The following is a 22,414-nucleotide window of genomic DNA, read 5'->3' on the forward strand; positions in this document are numbered from 1 at the left end:
CTGTAGGGTTTTTTTTTTTTTTTTTTTTTTTTTTTTTTTTTTTTTTTTGAGTCATTCAAGCACTGAAATTTTAGTCAATTTCTGCATGGCCCAGAAGTATTGATCTCAATCCTTTGAGGTTCCTGGTTTTGGGCTCCTTATTTATGAATGCTTCTTGGTGGAAGGTGTCCAAACTTGTCTGTCTGGAGAGAGAGCCTACCTAATTATACAGCCAACAGTCCAGTGGCTGGTGCTTTCATCTGGAAAGTGAGAGAGATGTACCTCTCCGTTCCTTATTCCAAGTATGATTTTCTCAGTAATGACTTGTTCCCAGAGCTTTGGTATCCCAGCACTAGGCAGACACTTAGATGTGATGGATATGACAGTTACGTGCTCAAGTAATTTCATGTTGTGTATTCACTTCAACTGGACCTGATTCTGCTGGGTTCGTGGTGACCAGTGACTTGATGTCCTAATTTTTAAGTTGTTTTCTGTTTGCAAGCAGAAGGTTGAACAGATGAAGTCTAGTTATGCCTGATGTAGTATTGAGTATCACTTGAACTTTTGAAGTATCTGATGACAATTTGCATGGAGAGAGCAAGTGCATCCTGCTAGCCAAAATGCAAAGTATGTTTCAGACTCTGGTCTTTTACATAGATGGTCTTAACTGTTGGGTGCTCAGCTAGCAACTACCTTGAAAGCTTCTTGGGGCTTTCTTGGAAGTTGTTAAGCCACTAGTTTTGTCCCAGTATAGAACAAAAATGTTCTAAACCCTCATTCTCTTCAAGAGAAGAAGTCAATTTTTGAGCTAGCATGTTTGAGTTACCAGATGCATGTGACATTTTAGGAACTTGCGTTAATTTCAGCAAACGTAAATATTTCAATAGCTGAAGCATATGTTTGGTAACTGAATATAGAATTCTTAAATTTTAGCAATAAAATCATTTTAATAATATAAAATTTAAGAGGCATTAGTCTTTGATTTAGATGTTGAAAGGAAACAAAAAATGACACTAAATAAACACTACAAACCATCTGATAGGGAAAAAGCTTTTATTTGGTCTGAAAGATTTATGTATATTGTGTATATCTTCTAACATCCCTAGCAATTTAAATGCTAGTATGGTTTTTCAGTTGCCTGTGTTTCCTCACATATGTAAATAACCCATCTATTTAAAAAACATAGCTTAAATAAAAGCATCCCAAATTTAGTGTGTACAAATGTTTTGAAATTGCTTCCTTAAAGATGTAAGGAATAAGAACAGTTCTTGTGCTAGAAATTTTGTAAAATGAGCACATACTAAGCTGACTTTGTCTAATTTGTGACAGTAATTCCATTCTATGAGCATAGATTGTCCTGGCTTTAGTCCAGCTTGGGGAGAGGGTGGAGTCTGTTATGTCTCTGACATGGTTGCCGTCATTCAAATGCACAAAGATTAGAAGCATACAGTAGGAAAGCAGGTAAAATCTTTTAAAAACAGATGGAGAATCAGTTTACAAAGAACATATTTTTTCCTTTAAATTTAGAAATTATTGAACAAAGGAATGAACAACCTTAATATGAAGTTGTTACAAGCTCTTTAAATGTGTCTGCATCCACAGTAGATGCATTTAAAGAAAAGTGGGTTTTGCATGACATGAGCAAATGAGCTGAATAATTCAAGTCATGTTTTTCACTACAGCTGATTTTACAGATATAGGCACTGTGGCTTTAACACATGTAATTTTGACAATCAGAGCTAGTGATTACTTGTGAAAACTATTCTTGCCCACATTCCTTCCCTGAGCCTCAGCCTACATAAAATAGACAAGATGTTCTGACTGATAGCAATTTTGATCATATTTTTATTTTAAAAATACTAAGCAAGAATTGTTCAGAAAGATACTTAATGCTGTTAACAAGCAGCTGTTTGCAGTGTATCCAGGCACAAAAACCTATCATCTGCCATTAGCAGTTATTTCCAATGATGACAGAAAAGCGTTGGTTAGAAAAGATCTCCTGTTGTTACAGTATGCGTCCTAATACAGTGTTCCCTGCTACGGAGTCCTATCACTGAACACTGACTGATGGTTCACCCAAATACAAACGGACTGACATATTATCTTGCAGGGCTCAGAAGAACTGACAGCCTAAAAACTTCAAAAAGCAGTTTTCCAACTGTTATTTCCCTTTTCCCAAATAGTAGCAGCAATAGTACAGGAACTATCTGGAAGGATGGAGGTAGGACCTCTTTGTGATGCATAGTAAGTTTATGTGAAAATGAGAACTTGTTAACACTCCTGTACCCAAAGAGGGAAGTTGCAGAAGTAAATGCATTTTTAAACTGCAAAGTAAAGATACAAGAAGTGAGAGCAACATCTAGCAGTGCATACTGCTTAAGCAGGCTGCTGTTTCTGGCTCAGAATTCCAGAGTTTGGCACTTAAACCTATACAGCAGTTCTTAGGACAAGGCCTGGAGCTGTGAATAATCATGGAAAATGACTATTCTCCAAGAGCAAGCCTGCAGGTTTGTTTCTTAGGCTATTTAACTCTTAACTACACTTTGAACAAGATGAGTGTTTGCAATAAACCCCCTCGCAACCCCCCCCCCCCCCCCAAATTGTAGCACCTGAAAAAGGGTAAAGCTGATGCTAATCTCAGCTGGCCAATGCAGAAAAGTGCTGGGTATATATAAGGTGGATGGGGGGAGGGGGTTCTCTCCCTCTCTCTTTTTTTTTTTCCCCTCCAGAAGGCTAACCTATTTTCTAACCTTACCTTTGACAGCAATGCTTTCCTGTGCAGTTATTGAACAGGTGTAGTGTATGAAGACTTCATACACTGGCCTATATACAGGGGGAGGTTGTGAATAAGGAAGTCTTAAGGTACTACAAAGAAAGATGGCTGGGAGTTTATGCTCTCATCTTTGGAATTTTACAATAAATGCTCCAACTTTTTGGTGCCTTTCCTGAGGAAACCACTGTGCTTTTCCAAATGCCTTTCTTAATGTTGTCTGCAAGACATTTCATGCAAATTGGGCATGAAGCACCTGTTATCCATCATTACAGCTGTGGGTATGGCTCACCTAAGAATTTTATAAATAAAAGTCACACATATAGGCAGGATCAGTCCTGTAACTTGGAGAACTATCATATCTAAAAGGAAAAAAGCCCCATAAATGCTAACATAACCATTTCACACGCCCCTGAACATCACTACTGTTGTCAAAATTAACACAACTCAGCCTTGTACTGACGACAGACTTGCAACCTTATGCTTCATCCCGACTACTATTCTGTTGTTCCTAGTCATAATGAAACTGTATTTCAGCTGGATTTTTTGGCAGTTTGTCGAGAAAGCTCCGGACAGCTGGAAGAGAACTGCTCAATCATTTTCTGTTTTCTTCTTTGTATCAATTTTCCACCTGTGAAACCCAAAATCCCACCACCAAGTGCAGCTGCAATTCCTGCCACTTTGAAGCCTGCGAGGAGACCAATAGGACCCCCTACCACTCCACCAATGACTGCACCTGCCACAGGCAGAGCTGCCAGCTTGTATTTCGCAGCCTGTAAAAAGGGGGGGGAGAGGGGAAAAAAAAAGAAGGTTAGAATACTTGCCTGTGGTGATATGCATTTTCACCTCATTGCTCTTGGCAAAGACTTGAATGCTCAGTCATAAATAAATCTTAAAAATTAGCATTAAAAAAAAGATGACCTACTATTCCACATGTATGACAGAATGTGCCATAAACACTTCAGAATTAAGCTATCTCATGTATGAACTTGGAAAAAGCAGATCATTTTACATATTACTGGATGATTATATACACCATCTATTACCTGGATTCTATCATCAGGTCAAGTGAGAAATTGAGAAGATGCTCAGACTTTTCAATAACATCCCTCAAATTAGGTTTGTGGCTTACTAGCAACTATCACTGACATGTACATAGCATGGGATCAAAATTACATATCATCATCAGCTTACCAATTCATGCTCATTTGATTCCTGAGAAGCAATCACTGGATACTCTCTCTTTACAGATACTCTATTCAAAGTAGCATCAGGACAGCATATAATGAGACTCTAAGCAAGTATTTCTTTTGTATGTATCTTTTATACATATATGTGTGTGTGTATATATACATATATATAAATAAAAATGTAATTTTCTAGTAGCCTGAATGTGATTGATTTTCTTTTTTTCCCTGCTACCTATGTGTCATTTCTTCCTTATTTTCTTAATTGCTTGCTCCCTCAGCATTAAAGATAGCAGATCAATTGGGTTAATACAGAGGACTGCTAGGAGGCAGAGTACCATTGATTCACCAGCAGGAGCAGATCCCTACCTTCCCTAAGTTTTTGGTTCCCTCTTCAACATTCACAGCAGCATTGTTGACATGGTCTTCAATCCTGTCAATCTTCTCCTGCTGAGACTAGATGCAAAGGAATTATGAGTGAGGTAACCTGCTGGGAAGCTGCAGTAAGCCAATGCACACCATTTTAATGCCTGTAATCAGGGCCCCACAGCCACTTTCATCTGCTACGCACTGTAGCCATGCAGGCTTAATGGTGGTTCGTTAATAGTATCTGATAAACCAAACTACAAACTTACTGGCAAAAAAACCCCTACTATTAAATAATGACATGGTGTGGTTATTATACACAACATGTTGCTACAGTTAGAGAAAAGCAGCTGTAAACATGATTTCTAAATCTTTTCTGTGGCTAGATGAACTTGTGTTCCAAAGGGAAAAGTAATCTGAGCTAGCACATTTGTTTTCTGCTGTTTCATGTTCAAAAAAATCTATAAAGAGCATTTGTAAGATCAGTACCAACTGCAACATACAAAGCTGCACTGAGAAATCTAAATAGATACATTTAATTATGACATATAAGCATCTAACTTAACTTTACAAATAAAATGTTTACAGTACTGAAACTACACTTGCTATCACTCCTTATTTTATTGTTGTGGGATGTATACAGATATGTTTCACATATTTTCCAGCCATAGTCCTCTGCAATCTCCCTCCAATAACTAACTGGAACAGATGATGATACAGATTTTTGTGTTGTATCCATTTTTAATTTAATCTCAGCAGTACCTGAGCTATTTTACATCACAAACTTATGAGATGGCCAATGTTCAGCTTAAAATAACAAGCATTCTGAACTTTCTCCTCTTTCTCATTCAGAAACTGATGAAGCCAGTTATGGTATCTTCATCACCTATCCATTCGTCATTAAGCACTCCAGATACTCACTATCATATCTAATGCTGGTTATGTGTAAAATCCAGAAAACTCTGTGAACAGAAACTCCTCCTTGCTAGCTTTAGCTGCTAACATTCAGGCTACTGAGCAAAACGTTTTGTAGTACTTCTCTGGCCTAATGAATCTTGGTCATTTTTGTATGCGTGAATCAGCCTTTGGTCTGAATCTGGGCTAAAAGCTGCATCTATTCCAGCTAACCTAAGATCACAGAGATACAAGTAACTCTCCTAAGTGATGAGAATCATGGGTTTAAATCTCCTATGAAATAGGAAGAAAGTAGACATTCAGACTTAAGTGTGGATGAAGAAGATGCACAATCTCTTTTGGCAGTTACATTTAATAAGAACAAAGAAAGAGCATGACAAAAAGTGAGGGAAACTTTCCTAGTATCCCTGAGTGAGAGATGAAAAGCACCTGAGAAACACCCAGCTGTGCAGGGAAGTCTATCATCACTGTCACAGTAAAGAATTGTAAGACTGAATGTGTATCAGAGCACTGGAACAGTCTTTGGAGATACTCAAAACCTGCCTGGATACAATCCTGTCTAACATGCTCTAGGTGACCCTGCTCGAGCAGGGAGGTTGGACTAGGTGATCTCCAGAAGTCCCTTCCAACCTCAACCATTCTGTGATTCTGTGAATGGGCCTGGGTAGAGATCTGGTCAGCAGTCCAGGGGCTGCTGCCAAGATTCAACATGTGGCAAAGCAGGCACTGCAACAGGCACTGGCTAGCAAGAACATGGAACAACTACCAGCACTAGTGTTGAAATAGATTATTGCCTCCTCAGATAATTACCTTGACACAGTCTGAATCAACAGGACTGCTATCAAGGTACTTGTAGTAGGAAGTTACTGATGTACAGAAAGAAGAGTATTAGTATTTGGGTTTTTTTTCTTGCCAGAGTGGGCAATGGAGTACCTGACACTAACGCTTTTGCGTATTCCTCACTGTTACTACTTGAAAGCCAAAAGAGAACCTTTCAACTTACTGTTACACAATCTGACACCGACATTTTGTGCATTACCTATGACTTTGGAAAGTAATCAATGCACAAGCTTTGAAACTATAAGTGTATTTACCATAAGCATTTCAGCTCATTGTGGAGAAACTGCTCTGACTCCATTCAGTCACTGGCACTTTCCTGATGCTCCTAACAGTGACTAAGATGCTGTAATCTCAATTTGTTTAATACTGGACTGCATCAATTTAAATACTGTTATTCTGCTATTGTATCACTGCTATCAAGTGATACTAGTGCAATATGAGTTCAGATTAGGGACAAAAATCTTGCTCAGCTCTTCATTACTCATCTTAGAGTTCCCCACTAACCCTGTTTTTGTACAAGTCTCCAGCTAAGACCGAGGGCAGAATTGGTACTTACACTGACTAATAGAGAAAATTCAGTCACCAATTGGTTAAGCTGAATCAAATCCTACAAATAAAAAAATGATTGTTATTTCTTAATAACGTAAGAAATGTTTCTCATAACCATCATTTTTCTCGTAAAAAGAAGAGCACCAAAATGGCAGTAAGGGAGTTCTGACATACCTCCTCCAAATTTTCCCATGACTCAGCTGCATTTTCATCCTGAGGTATTTCAGGAAGGGGGGAATACACCTGGATTAAACTCTGGGAGCCATCCTTTCCTTCAGTGTTACATAAAGTTTCTAAATGAAAAACAGGACGTTTTTAAGTAAATGCACTGGATCAGAATGCAGATGACATAAGCTAATTTTCTTGTCGTAATGTTTCTCAAAGATATATTCATAGTTGACCTAATTCAAGCTAAGCAACTGTTTTGAAAGCTATTACATAGGAAAAAGTTCTCCTCACAACACTACACAGCTTTTTAAAGAAAGTTATTTCCAAATAAATGTATTTATTTATTTCTAACAACATGCCTTCACGATTAGTTTTAAAAATAAGATTAAATTATACTGCTGAATTCAATGTCAATTAATTTTGTATCAACTGAGCTTTAAAATTTTGCAGAAAACAAAACAGAGCTTGGGACAAAAGCTTTTCTTTTATATATCCCAAACTGAACAGGCAATTACTCATTTTATAATCATATTATTATTATTCATTTTATAATCAATTATTACACTACTAGTTTGTTTTTCAGTCACTTACAGCAAAAAGAAGCTGGAAAAAAAAGGCTTTCAAAGTAAAAGCAACAAAAACCTGTTAACATACTCCTATATTAAATGCTGTGCCAACTGGGTAACAGTACTGTGAGAATGGCAAACTTCAAAACTCAGCAGTGTAAAGGAGAGATTCTCAGTCACCTTCCTTTCTAAATCATCTGGACTGATTCGATAAGAGAGGAGGATAAAGGGCTGTGGATAAAACGGGCAATGAGAAGCAGCTAGGCAAGATGGAGGGGAGCAGGTATGATGAATAGATTATATGTATGTACCTCCTCCAGTCCAGAAGAGCTCAGCCTTGAACCATTATGAATATAATGGACAAGTTTTTAATTATGGACAAGTAATGAAGTGGTAATTAAAAAGTAATACCAAACAAGTCTGGCTTGTCATAGTAAGGATTAAGGAAAAGCCTGAGAGTACGAGAGGCAGGCAAGAGTTTGTATGGATGTAAATGCACTGCAAAGATCATGTTAATTTAGATTATTTCAATTTCTCAAGGAAAACAGATACTTTAGTAGAACACTGATGTTTACTTCCCCAGGAGAGCAGTTGCAGGAGAAAGCTTAATACAGGAGAAATTGCTTAAGGTATGTCTAATAATATTAAAGTCTAAATATCACATTAAAAGCTTCCTTAGAACAATGAATGCCAAGGTATTGTAACAATATTATGTAACAGTTACTGCAACAGATACAAACCATGCAAAATAAAGAAAAATAATCATACTCAATAAAAATTCAATAACAGGGTATACTTGTTCATGAGATTAAGATAAAATAAAAAAGATAAACTTAGATAATATTTGGCAATTTTTCAACATTTTTATTCAGCATCCCAAGAAACAGTAAGATTCTAGGATCAACCGCAGAAATCTCTTCAATGTCAGTGAAGCCAACAGTCAGCCATAATTAGTAGTAGCAGAGTAACAAGGATGCATTAAGTGATTTTGAGTTTTATTTTGGGGTTGTTGGGTTTTCTAGTTGTTTCTGTCCACCTTTCCTTAAGAATCCACATACCAACAGCACTTCAGCTTCTACAATCTTCTATTCTTTCAGAACCCATTTTTTATCTATAAGATTAATTAATGTTATATACTCAATTCCAAAATATTCCTCTCCCCTCTTCTGCATAATCAATCATCTATCCCAGTTTAGCCATATATTCAAATCATAAAAAACTCACCAAGTAAAACTGGCCCCTTACAAATGATGTTCCCTACTCTGGTCTGTCCTTAACAGTCTATGCAGACCTACTGTTCAATAGTGCACACCCTGAAATACATAAATGATACTGACGGCTTTGCATGACGTCTACACATTCAAGAGAACTTAAAATTTTAAGTAGGTTTACATTGTTATCATTCTCTGATAAATAAAAACTAGCAAAAATTTTTAAGAAAATTCCTCCCTCACTTCAAAAAAGCATGGTAAAAAATAATAAGGGTAAAGAAGGTTAAGTACCATGTGGGCCAAAAATATTAATACAAAATTAATATTCAGAAGTTCTTGTTTTATCAAGTCTAACCATTTATAATAGAACTGAGAATGGAAGTGGCTCTACCAGTTCATCTACAGCATCTCCAAAGAAATGCAATAATACAACTCTACCCTGCAGCTTCACACTTCATTACACTTGAGATAAAATTTTAATGCTCTGGAAGATTCAATATATTGGTTAAGAGATGTTAGTAATTTTAAGAGAGGAGTCTCACCTTTTGTTAATATTTGTTTAAAATGCAATTAAATTTTATTTCTATTGGACTTCAGCTAAGGATACTGATGGGAGAAGAGACTACATCATCTCACTGTCATGCTTCCTCAATGAGCAATTTGAATTTGTAAACTCCTTCTTTCTCTACTAGATGGGAAGCAACTTTCCACTAAGAAGAGGCACACTGAACTTCCTTTGATTAGGATCAGCAACCAAGATTTACTTTCAGGTCTGCAGGCCCAAGCACAAAAGAATAGGCAATATATTGCTCTGTGTTAGTAATTCAATAGAGCTGCTTTCAGAGTCAGGCAAACTTAAAAAAAATCCCGTATAATTATATTTAGCTGCCTGCCTGCCTGCCTGTATGTTATGGGGTGAATTATTTCTGTATTCTTGAGCTGACCTGTAGGAGCATGTCATTCCAGTAATATTTTTCTATTCTTCTCATCCCAATCGTTCTGATCAGTATCTTGCCTTTTTACACTGCAGTTATGCTCAATTTTCTCCATACTTTAAAGGTACTACAGATTAAAAAATTAGTCCTGTTCTTTGAAATTAAGCTGTAGTTCCCATTATAACCTATATAACTGTTAGAAAAGCAGTTAGACAAGACAAAGACTTTCCAATATAATACCAGAATGTATTGAGGACAACTGGAGCAAGGTACTAAAAGAACAAATATTTTAAATTTTATTCTGATCATCACAGAGAAGAGTTTAAACAGGTAATATAGATGAAGGGGATCACAGTACACCAGCATTCAAAGACGAAAGACATCGAGCTCTCCCAAAAATATATCAACAAATTCAGCAAATTGATTAACTGGAGCCATTGGGAAGAAGTTCCTGAAGAATACAGGAATACAGAAGAACTGGCATTCTCTAACACTGGCATTATCTAATAAAATAGACTGTACTGAAATGATAATAAATTATCCTGATGCAGAGGAAAAGGTGTGAAAACAGGAAACCAATATGGCTTCAGCCATAGCTCTTTAATGCAGCTCTTTAAGGTAAGTACAAAGGAATAGTAATGCACGGGAGGTTAATATTAGAAAGACTAAGACACAGAAAAAATACAACTACCAAGGGGCATAAATGGTAGCAAGGTTTCTACGACTACTACTGAAATTAGAAGAAGACAAAGGAAGTGTAAGTCTTTTACCAGGTAAAGCAAGAAAATAATGGATGACCCAGAAAAAGATGGAATACTGAATGCTTATTTTATTTCAGTTTTAATTTAAAAAAGTAGCTGTGATCAAATACTTGATGCAATTAATTCTAGCAAGAAGAAAAAAGCACAGGCTCAAACATAAAAACAACAGGTTAAAAATATTCAGATGAGCTAGATTTATTCAGGTTTCAAGGAAATTCACTCTAGACTATTTAAGAAAAAACCTCTGAAAGATGAAACATTCTTTCTGAGAACTTGTGGAGAGTACAAGGTGTCCTAGAGATCTGCAAAAGAACAGACTTAGCTGTTATCTCTATGTTTTCTGGAGGAGAAGTGGGATGCAGCAAACAGCCAAACTCTGAAACCCATAAAAACACTAGAACAAACTACTGAATAATCAATTCAGAAACATCTGAAAGCTAAAGGACATTGAAAACAGTCAAGATCTGTATGTCAAAAGTCAATCATGTCAAACCAATTTAATTTCTCTTCTACTGGCCTATGAGGAAGAGAGAAATTGCGTATTTCATACATCTTGACTTTAGCAAGACTTTCTGATACCTTTGCACATGACATTCAAAAGCAAGCCCAGTCTTCCAAACTTACATTCTTTTCCTCTCCACTTGACTAATATTAGACTTGCTTACTTGTTAATTATACTCAAAACAGTTATTGTAGTTCTGCACATAACAACAAGAAGGGTCACTGAATAAAATATGAATAAAAATTTTTACAGTGCCATTGACTGAAAATACACTTTCAATTTTAAAGACACATGAAATTTCCGAACAATCTGAAACAATACTGCTACTGCAACAATCAAACTAACTACTGTTCTGTGGAAGGATTTAATTCTGATGTAACCAGCTTTCTCACAGATCAGCCACAGAGAATTCCAGCTGGTACTAGAGCATAGTAAGAGGAAGAAGAGAGAAGAACAAAGGATGAAAGCCACAGTTTATATGGAAAGGAGGGAACAGCAGCAAACATGTCTGACTTGTAACGTTACAGTGTGTTTTCAAAATCTTTTACTTACATGGCTTTATACTGTTTCTTGTTTTCTTGCCAGTTACCAAGACAAAATGCTACATGAAAATATGTTCTGCTTTATATGGAGACTTGCTCCTCCTTTCCAGATATTTCAGCAATGCCATAGAATAGTCTGATGTATAAAAATTGCTTTTCTCTTGACACTGCAAGCACTAATTTAGTGAAAATGGTCTAAATGATCACTTGCAGGTGATAAGTGATTTGCAAGGTGGGAAATTAAATTCAGCTACTGTGAAACAAGAATGTAAGCATTCTTCTTCCTATAAAGTCTTCTATTTCAAGACTCAAAGCTAGATGATCTTCCTCTTGGAAGGCCACACCTATCTCATTTCTTAAGATACTTAGTTAAAGCATTCTCTACTTATAAAAAGTCAGTCACATAATACTGTATTAACAGGTTATGAGAAAATCATGATTTAGTGGAAAATCCACTTTTTGATTAACAATTATTATTCAATTGAAATCTCATTTGCTTATTTTAATTGTATCTGGTTAGGAAACACTGACAGGATTCAACAATATAGACATAACAGAGAAATGATATACTACTACCTCCTCCTACAGTTGCGGATCTGGTTAAAGAGGTATCTTCCTGTCCTTCTAGTTGCCTTTTAAGTTCTTCTGCAGATTCAGAATGAAGCTGTAGGAACTCTTTTATGGCAAATGAAGCTTCCTCTTTAACTGGATTTATCATTCTTTGCAGATGTGAGATGTCTTCCTGCCGGACTCGCAAACAAAGCTTCTCCATCTCTCTCACATTGGCTCGTAGTTGCTGTAACAGTTTTAATATTTTTTAACTAATATGAAAGAGCACTAGACATCTTCTATGTGCTCGGAAGCACACAGCTGGGAAGCAACTATTATCCTGATTATCTTTAATTACACCTTTTAAATAATTATTAAAAGTGCAATTTTTAAGTTTTAATAAACTAAGACAAATAAAACTCAAAAATTCCTATTCTCAAGCAATCTATCTAGGTCACCTCTCCTCTACATCCAGTATTTTTTATAGCTTTTATTGTTTCACTTCAGCTGATTTGCCTGTCAAAGATGGCCCGTATTATTCCACAAGCCTGTGTCTTTGATATTACAGTGAATCCTTCCTCTGAATCCATCCCTGCTCTCCCAGATTCTATGCTATTCCCTGAACTTTTTCTGCTCTGGCAGAAAGCCCATAAAAACACGGCTATCTGCAGAGAAGCTGTTTGTACTCATCTAAGGTAACTCAACCTAAAGTTGATCCGTTTTGAATAAATGACCTATCTCTTCCTATTCTTTGCAAGACAGATGACAGTCTTATAGCTCATGGAAACACACTGAATGAGACAACAGCTTGATCATCTCAGCCAGAACTCATGACAAAGACATAGCATCAGGAAAAGTACTTTTGAGTGTTTTTTGCTTGAAGACACTAGCACATCATAACCAGCTTAAGTATGTTGCATTTTTTGTAATTTCTTGTGCAATATGAATTCACTCAGCTGTCTATATATGTGAAAAAATGAGTAGCAGCAGCTCCCTCTTCAATGGAATTTTGAGTATACAGAATAGTTTACATATACAGCACACTGAGTACTCAAATGGATGCACTGATTACAGTCTTTCTGGAAGTGGCCCATGTTCCATAAAGAAAACCAAGCTATCTGCCTCTCCTTCTTATAAGGAGAACGAAAGATTAATGAAGAAATAGTATGCATTATCTTCTCTGAAGAACTATTTATCAGGAATAGTAGCCAATCCCAAAATAACAAATACTTTTTCAGTCATCTCCATCAATGTTTCAGTCTTCTTTATACTTCATTTTCTTCTTCAAGTAAAGAAGTCAGTTTCTTTCTTTTGGACTTATAAAGAGATTTAACTGTTTAATTAATGTTTCAATGTTGAAGTTATTCTGGTGTCCATGATCAATTTAGTCCTTTGCCAAAATATGAGTTGCAGCAAATAAACATAGTTTTGGAATAAAATAAATGAACGCTTCTCAAATTATTTTTTTCTGTAATAAGCAATTTTTGTGGCGCTCAATGCACTTACGGATGCAATCATTTGCAACCCAAAAATACTCCAAAATAATCATTTTCTTTTTGTAAAGACATCCTCATGGACAATGGAGAAGGATTAAAATTTTTCACAATATTCATATTGTTTTTCAGAAGAAAGACAAATGTTTGATTGGAATCCCAATTATAAGATATAGAAATATTTCTTTAGATACAAGAGTTCTAAAAAGATATAAACTATTCACAACTAGTAGGAACACTTTGCGTGTATGCATCTCCTGTGCAATAATGTCTATGGCACAAATAAAGGTTTTTAATACCTACGCTTTTAAAATCTAAAAATGCACAAATCTTTTTCTAAAAAAAAGAATACAAGAAATTTATACTTCAAATTATATTGCTAGTTGTTTTAGGACACAGTTTTTACATAATCATAAAAAAATTAAAGCTGCAATAACAATAATATTCATTGCATTATATTATAAGGAGATCAATAAATTATATTATTCATTGCAGTTTTGAGTATTCTTCTCATAGAAGAATAAGAGAATGGATTAGGAAAAGAAAGATTTTCTTCACAAATGCAAATCAAGAAAAGTAATGCCTTAAAAAAGCAATATTGCTTACCTGAAAAAGCAGGAAGTAGATGAACATCTTATTTATATACTCTAGTATATAACCTAGTAGAATTAACATTTTTTTAATGTGAAAACAATAGAAATTTGTTATTTCTGGTCTTAAAAGGATGTGTATGTAAGAGCCTACAAATTCCTTGCAGTAATATACTGCAAGAATTAGTTGTCCTAACTGTTACAGCATTTTTCCTCATGTCTAACAGAAGTCTTTCCTGCAGCAGTTTAACCCATATGCTTCTAATCCTCTCTGTCAAAAACATGGGAAAAGACTAGCCCTATGCTCCTTGCAATGATCTTTTTCAAGTTTGCAAACAGATAGCACAACACTCCTAGATCTCTCTTCTTTAGGCAAAATAACTCTATAATTTTTCAGTCTTTCCAGGTAATGCCACTTTTCTCAATTTCTGATCTTTTTCATTTCTCTCCCTGAACTGTTCCTTTATCAGTCCTATCTTCCTTAGAGGTGTAGTGCCCAAACTGGACAAAGCATTCCACCTGAGATCCTACTAATGCTGAGCAAAGAAATTACTCAAAAAACCGCACAGGCTTTGTTCCTCTTTACACATCCCATGTTACTTGCCTTTTCTATGTAAGTATCACAATATCGGCTTACTTCTGGTTCATGTCCCTCAAGTAATTTTATGCAGAACTTCTACCCAGCAATTTCCCATACCAAGCTGTTTCCCATTCTAAATTTATATAGCCAAGGATTCCTGCCTAATGATTGTCCTTGTCTCTATCCAAACACATGCTAATTTTTCAGGTCATTTCTCAAAATCCCTTTGAATTCTAATCCTGTCTTCTCCTCCAGAATCCTCCGGTCCTTGTTTGCGTACTTTTTCTTATATGAAAACAGTAACGAAACAGTAATGTTACACAGCTACTATAGTGCTTTCATCCCTAGGTCTCAAACGACTTTATTGGATTAAGGTTCATTATTCCCATTAAGCAGATGAAAAAATTGAGGCAAGGACACAAAGTTTGAGCTCAATTTTTTTGAAGTGTCCACTTGAGGTAAGTCTGGGAGTTCCGTTAGGATTTTATAAGCTATGAATAAATATAATAGTTTTTTTTTCAAAAACGCAAATGAGAAGTGGTAGGATTTTCACAGATACTGCAAAAATTTCACAGATGTTGTGAAAATCCTATTGACTCTATTAGCACATCCAAAACTAAAAAACAAAAGTCAGGCATAATTAAATTGCATTGTATCTCCATTCCTTTCAAAATCTTTACAAACATAAAAAATAAAGGTTCAGTTACAAATTTCACTCAGAAAATGCAATACAAACGGAGCGAGTGACAAAATTGAAAAGGAGAATTAGACAGCTGTGATATCAGTAATTAATTGCAAATCAGTAAGAAATGCTTGAATCCTATGAGTCTTTCCAGACTTTCTAATATTTTGAGATGTATATGCAAAGAAATTTTGCAGCTACAGCAACAGGAATGGTTTGGATTTTGGAAGGATAATCACAGAAACACAGAATCACAAAATAACAGAATGGCTGAGTTTCAAATGGACCTCTGGAGATCATCTACTTGAACCCCTCTGCTCAAAAAGGCTCACCTAAAGCACATTGCACAGGATCACATCCAGGTAGGTTTTGACTATCTCCAGAGAAGGAGACTCCCCAACCTCTCTGGGCAACCTGTTTCAGTGCTCTGTCACCCACACAGGGAAGAAGTCTTTCCTCATATTCAGATGGAACTTGCTGTGTTTCAGTTTGTGCCTGTTGCCTCTTGTCCCTCCACTTGGCACCACTGAAAAGAGTCTGGCTCCATCCCCTTGACACCCTCCCTTAAGGTATTTATAGACATTCATAAGATCCCCTCTTAGTCTTCTCCAAGCTAAACAGCCTCAGCTCTCACAGCCTTTCCTCGTAAGAAAGATGCTCCAGTTCTCTAATCATCTTTGCAGCCCTATGCTGGACTCTCTCCAGCAGATCCATGTCTCTCTTGTACTGGGGAGCCCAGAACTAGACATGGTACTCCAGATGTGGCCTCATCAGGGCTGAGTAAAGAGGGAGGATCACCTCCCTCGACCTGCTGGCAACACTCTTCCTAATGCACCCCAGGATACCATTGGTCTTCTTGGCCACAAGGGCACATTGCTGGCTCATGGTTAACTTGTTGTCCACCAGTACCTCCAGGTCCTTCTCCACACAGCTGCTTTCCAACATGTCAACGCCCAGCCCCAGCCTAACTGGGGCATAGGGTTATTCCTCCCTAGGAGCTGGACCCTGCACTTGGCCTTGTTGAACTTCATGAGGTTCTTCTCCATCCAGCTCCCCAGCCTGTCCAGGTCCCTTTGCATGGCAGCACAGCCTGGGGTATCAGCCACTCCTCCCAGTTTGGTGTCATCAGCAAACTTGCTGAGGAGGCACTCTGTCCCTTCGTCCAGGTCACTGATGAAGAAGATGAATCAGACTGGACCCAGGACTAGCTACAGGCCTCCAACTAGACTCTGTTCCGCTGATCACAATGCTCTGAGCTCTGCGTTTCAGCCAGTTCTCAGTCCACCTCACTGCCCACTCATCTAACCCACACTTCCAGAGCTTGCCTAGGAGGATGCTATGGGAGACAGCATTGAAAGCCTTGCTGAAGTTAAGGGAGACAACATCCCCTGCTCTCCCCTCATCTTCCTGACCAGTCATGCCATCGTAGAAGGCTATCAGATTGGTTGAGCAGGATTTCCCCTTCGTGAATCCATGCTGACTCCTCCTGATCACCTTCTTGTCCTCCACGTGCTTGGAGATGATATCCAGGATGAGCTGTTCCATCACCTTTCCTGGGATGGAGGTGAAGCTGACTGGCCTGCAGTTGCCTGGGTCCTCCTTCTTGCCCTTTTTGAAGACTGGAATGAAACTGGCTTTCTTCCAGTCCTCAGGCACCTCTCCAGTTCTCCACGACCTTTCAAAGATGATGGAGAGTGGCCTAGCAATAACATCTGCCAGCTCCCTCAGCACTTGTGGATGCATCCCATCACGGCCCATGGATTTGTGGGTGTCAAGTTTGCCCAAATGATCTCTAACTCCACCTTCCTCAACCAAGGGAAAGTCTTCCTTTCTCCAGATTTGTTCTCTCCAGGCTCTGGGCTTCCTGAGGGCTGGCCTTAGCAGTGAAGACTGCAGCAGAGAAGCCATTCAGTAGCTCAGCCTTCTTCGTCCCCAGGGCACCCACTCCATTCAGCAGCGGACCCACATTTTCCCTAGTCTTCCTCTTGCTACCGATGTATTTGAAGAAGCCCTTCTTGTTGTCCTTGACATCCCTTGCCAGATTTTTTACAAATGGGCTCTGGCATTCCTCGTCACATCCGTGAACACCCTGACAATGTTCTTACATTCCTCCCAAGTGGCCTTCCCTTCTTCCACATTCTGTGTACTTTCCTCTTTCATTTGAGTTTTACCAGAAGCTCCTTATTCATCCATGCAGGTCTCCTGCCCCCTTTGCTGCACTTCTTACTCATAGGGATGCACTGCTCCTGAGCCTGGAGGAAGTGATGCTTGAATATTAACCAGCTCTCTTGCACTCCCCTTTCTTCTAGGGCCTTAACCCATGAGATTCCTCAAAGTAGGTCTCTGAAGAGCCCAAAGTCTGCTCTCCTGAAGTCCAGGGTTGCAATCCTGCTTATTGCCTTACTGCTTTCCTGCAGGATCCTGAACTCCACCATCTCACAGTCACTGCAGCCAAGGATTGGGCTAGAAGGGTTGGGCTGCCCCCAACCTTCATGTCTCCAACCAGTCATTCTTTGTTGGTTAGGACAAGGTCCAGCAGCACACCTCTCCTCATTGCCTCTTCCACCACCTGGGTCAAAAAGTCATCAACAATGCTTTGCAGGATACTCCTGGATTGTTTGTGTCTCGCTGTGTTGCCTTTCCAGTAGATATGAGGGTGGATGAAATCCCCTATTAGAACCAGGGCCTGTGACTGTGAGGTTACTTCTAGCTGTCTGTAAAAGGTCTCATCTAAATTCCTTTTCCTAATCAGATGGCCTGTAGTAAACACCCACAATAGTGTCACACGTTAGCCTGCTCTTTAATCCTTACCCATAAGCTCTTGATTTGCTCTTCATCCACCCCTAGACAGATCTTGACACATTCCAGTTGCTTTCTCACATAAAGAGCAACTCCATCACCTCGCCTTCCTGACCTGTCTTTCCTAAAAAGCATACAGCCATCCATGACAGCATTCCAGTCATGCAAGCTATCCCACCATGTCTCTGTAACTGCAGTCATGCGAGCTATCCTGCCATGTCTCTGTAACTGCAATGAGATCACGACCCTGCGACCACAAACAGATCTCCAGTTCCTCCTATTTATTCCCCATGCTGCGTGCATTGGTGTACAGGCATTTCATAGAGGGAACCTAGCATGCAGGTTTCCCAGGAGAGGTAAAAGAGGAACCCCCATAGCCATGTCTCATATGCACTTCTCTGCCTGCATGCACCCACTGGAGGCATCCCAACTTCAGCCATGTGCCGTCATAAATTCCTCAGAAATATTCTCAAATTTGTCACATTTTAAGGGCAGTCCTAGCATCGGGGCCAGAAGAAAGAAGGCCTGGGAGCATGCCAGCAGTCAGAAAGACTGAATGGTGCCAAGAAACTCTGAGCCTTGGAAAAGGCACTGGAGATATAAGGATCTTTCAGTCTCTTTTGAGATGTCCATATGTACCTCTGCCTGATTGCTTGGCTGTGTTTTATGCACCTTAATAAGATTGCTGCCTGCTATATCCATATCATATCAAGCATCTGCATCATCTTTTAGCTGTACTTGGAATCAAAGGTTCAAATGGGATTGTTAAATTTCACATGGCAGCAGAGAGAAGTAGCTCATTACTCACACAGCAGCAGAGCAGTATAGCAAAAAATGCTGTAAAAGCTGGATAGTGCAGGAACAGTTTTGTTTCTGGACAAGTGAGTGACTATAAACACCCTGAGTCAACAGTCTTCCTAAGTTCACATTCTGTATGCTGGGGGAAGCTGTGGACCCAGAAGGTGTCAACCTTGTCCATTGGTAAACGTTTAAACAGCTTACAGCAAACACAGTCAGACACAACTGTTGACCCAGAAGATGTCAACAAGACAAGCAAGCCAAAGGAGAGCTTCTTCTAAAAACTGTTTTAAAATTACTGTTGCTGAAAGTGACTGCACATGTCTGCCCACTAGCTTACCCTATCGCTCAGGACACAGATTTAAATAAGTAAGACCAGGAATTAGAATTAAGTTTAGCATTTTTAGAATTATCTTTAAAACCAGAAAGTATTTGCCCATACTCTGCTGCTCCTAAATGGCTCATGAACGGGAGTGTCTCTACAGATGTTTTGAACAAATAAGAGAAGTGATAGACTCCCTTACAGAATTCAGAAGTCCTAATAGCAATTTTCAGCAAATCAGTAAACCTCATTCACACAAATGAGTAAAGGTTCTCTTATTTTCTTTTTTAAATATTTGTTCTTCAGAGCAGTAAATTTCCCTCCTAATTGTGACTGCTGATTTTTCAAAGTATAACGTAACTCTTAGTGAAAACTAGATGTTGTGTTTAGATAGGCTTATCATTGGCCAACTTAAAATACCACCATCACTTTACACATGAACTCAAGAGTATCACCACAATGTTGTACCAGAATTTTCATTACATTTCAGAAAAAGTAACTGATGACAACAGAAAATGAAACTACTGCACTGCTGACAAATGCTTGCAGTAACTTGCAGTACTGTGTCACATCAGAGAGACTGGGCTACTCTGCCATGATGTACTGTTGATTAAGTATGAGGATATACTAAGAACACAATGAAAAGAAGTGGTAACAAACAGTATAAATACACTTCAGTGCTTTAGCGCTGATTCAAAATGAGGCCCTGGTACCCAGGATGAAACAGCAGGTCTGAATGGTCATATCTCTCACAAATGTCAAAGGGCTGAAATGAAGCCAAAATCCTTGCAAAGGCAGAAGGGACTTTAGCTGCGGGATCGCTTTTCTACTCATGACTTTGGTCTCTTCTAGGTAACATGTGGTATCTCTGTCAGTTATGAAAAAACTAAAGTTCCATCAAAGGCCCTTTGTCCCAGCAACAGCTACTTTAAATCACATGTATTTGTTCTAGTCACGCATCCTTGGTAACACTAACTTTCCCAGAGTGCTTAGAACTCTAGCACTTCACTTTTCTCTCTTCATCAGCCCACACTGTTCCTAAAGCTACCAGCTAACTGAATTACTGTGGTCATGGCACTGTCACACTGACCTCTGCCACCACCATTCTCCTGCTCTCCTCCTTGCTTATATTATCATTAAATATAATGCCATATGTATTTTTCAACATTTTACACTTTAATCCTAAACTATTTACGTTGAAATAGTACACTGAAGTCATAGAAACTGTCATGTCCAACAAATGAGTCCTTTATATCTCATCTTCTGTTAAATTTCCCTCCGATTCACATCTTGTTTTAAATTACAATGTAAGTAGTGCCTCCAAAAATCCCCAAATCTAAAAACACTCTCATAACAGTTTTGGGGAAGTATTGCACTAGTTTACCTCTACAAATGTAATCTTGTCTTCATTTCTCTAGACTTTGTTCCAAGTAATGTAACAAAGGATACCTGTTACAAATTCCTTGGTATAAATCTCACTGTCTGAATTGAAGAATGTTTAACCTACAGACAGCCACAGACTGCAATAATGAGCCGATTTTACATGACCCTGCTTTGATACATAAACAACCTCTTGCAGCACCCACTCTGCTTCTCACGCTCTCGAAGTACATTTGTGGGACCTTCCAGAAAGATAACAAGAATTTATTTTGAAGACACAGAACTGTAAAGATGTTACAGAAAGAGAGCAGACTAAGTTTCAAGGCTGACAGAAAAAACTTTTTTTACTTGTAAACTATATGCAGTTAAAAAGGAATCACGAAAGAGAAAAAAATTGGACTGACTTTTTTTCAAGTTACTTTTCAGGTTAGAGTAACACAGTAGAGAGACTATGCCTGCTTAGGAATGTTTTACAGAATAGGATCTCCATTTGTGGGTTGGATGTAGACCGAAGCCAGATTATGCAAAGCATTTTTTCTACTTTGTTCAATGTCTTATATCCTCTCTAATAACTACAGTATTTTGCTTCCTCTGAGTATGATAAGGCCCTGGGAGTTTAAAAGGTCTGCGGAATACCCCTAAGAAGGAACATTATAAAAGCACATCTGTGAAAACTGAGGAAACAACATACTACAGCTATTTTCTCAGAATTTTGGAAAGATGGTATCACGTCACATACAAAGAAGATTTGCCCAGTTTCTCCAATGACTGTCTCCATCCGTTTTCCTTTCAGAAGTTTTTAATGTGGCATCCAGTAACCAGAAAAAAGAGGTATACGTTTATGTTCCTCTATATTTCTATTATACTTTCAACCATCATCAAAAGTACAACAGAAGTAATTATTCTGGGTAAACTGAAAATTCAGAAAAATGGCTAATTATGTGCACATGGATTAAATGTAGAGTGGCTGTGCATATATTTGTCTAAAACTTGTGGTGGATGCCTTGGGTCAATATTGACTTAGGGATTCCTAATGTATTTTTACAACATCTAATTCTGAGAGCAAAGTGTGTGCTGCAGAGAACATTTATCACAATAATTAATCTGATTTCTCTGCAAACAAACAGAACACAAGTCCATTGGTAAACATTTAAACAGCTTATAGCAAACATAATCTACATGTCATATAATTTATTATCAAGCACTCCACACTCCTAACTATTTAATTAAAACAAAGAGCTAGTCTACATTTCTTGCATAGACCTAGACATTTATTTTGTTCTTTGAGAATCAGAATGTGTACCAATTTAATGCACACTTTCATCAGGATCTAAAAGCACAAAGTAGAAAATAAAAAATAAGAAAATGTGTTTTGCTTGAAAGTGAAAAAAGGCAGTCTTTAGGCTCAACACAAACATAAAAATTTCTAGAGACAAATATGCCTTTTTACTCCTAAAGTATTTAATGTGTCTAAAAACAAATCTTCAATATAACTGCTATTTCTATACCTAATTATTGATAGATTTTGTCTTGCTAAGCAAATGATATAGATGACAAGAAAGCTCCAAGCAAAGCCTTCCCTCCTCCTCAGATGTGAAAATATATAAAAATGGACATAGGCAAACAAGTACTTATTATTGTACAAACCAAAAACAAGATGCCTCTCTTACTGGCAAATGTATGTCCCTCCCTTGAGTTCTGCCAGTACAGCAGTGTTATTACCCTTAGCTGCTATATCTGTGTCAGCAAAACTTTGCAGCACAGATCTCTTCTTAGTGTTTTTCTGCCCAAATAATCTTCCTGGGTTGTGTGCTATTTAACAGTGTGAAGGCTAATGTCTGGCACTAGCTTTTGCACTGTTTTTATCAAAATGTGCTTTTTTAGAAAACAGACATGACATTCCCTGTGTGCTGAATTATGGCTGACTATG

At 38.0% G+C, this 22,414-nt stretch overlaps 1 protein-coding gene across 7 annotated transcripts in view; it reads right to left on the minus strand.

Moving 5' to 3' along the window:
- Window positions 1–1,015: 1,015 nt before the first annotated feature.
- STX17 (syntaxin 17) overlaps window positions 1,016–22,414 on the minus strand; it is a 35,426-nt gene continuing 14,027 nt past the window's right edge. For 6 of the 7 annotated variants that reach the window (XM_062569740.1, XM_062569739.1, XM_062569735.1 and 3 more), the window contains 5 exons: window positions 11,865–12,087; window positions 6,781–6,899; window positions 6,614–6,664; window positions 4,306–4,392; window positions 1,016–3,522 (listed from right to left, as the gene is read on the minus strand). In XM_062569740.1, coding sequence (XP_062425724.1) covers window positions 3,283–3,522; window positions 4,306–4,392; window positions 6,614–6,664; window positions 6,781–6,899; window positions 11,865–12,087 — 720 coding nt within the window. In that variant the 3' untranslated portion in view covers window positions 1,016–3,282. The remainder of the gene's footprint in view (window positions 3,523–4,305; window positions 4,393–6,613; window positions 6,665–6,780; window positions 6,900–11,864; window positions 12,088–22,414) is intronic. The other variant, XM_062569741.1, reaches the window with a different exon arrangement.

The sequence above is a fragment of the Rhea pennata genome, chromosome 2, assembly GCF_028389875.1.
Source record: "Rhea pennata isolate bPtePen1 chromosome 2, bPtePen1.pri, whole genome shotgun sequence".
Taxonomy (NCBI): domain Eukaryota; kingdom Metazoa; phylum Chordata; class Aves; order Rheiformes; family Rheidae; genus Rhea; species Rhea pennata.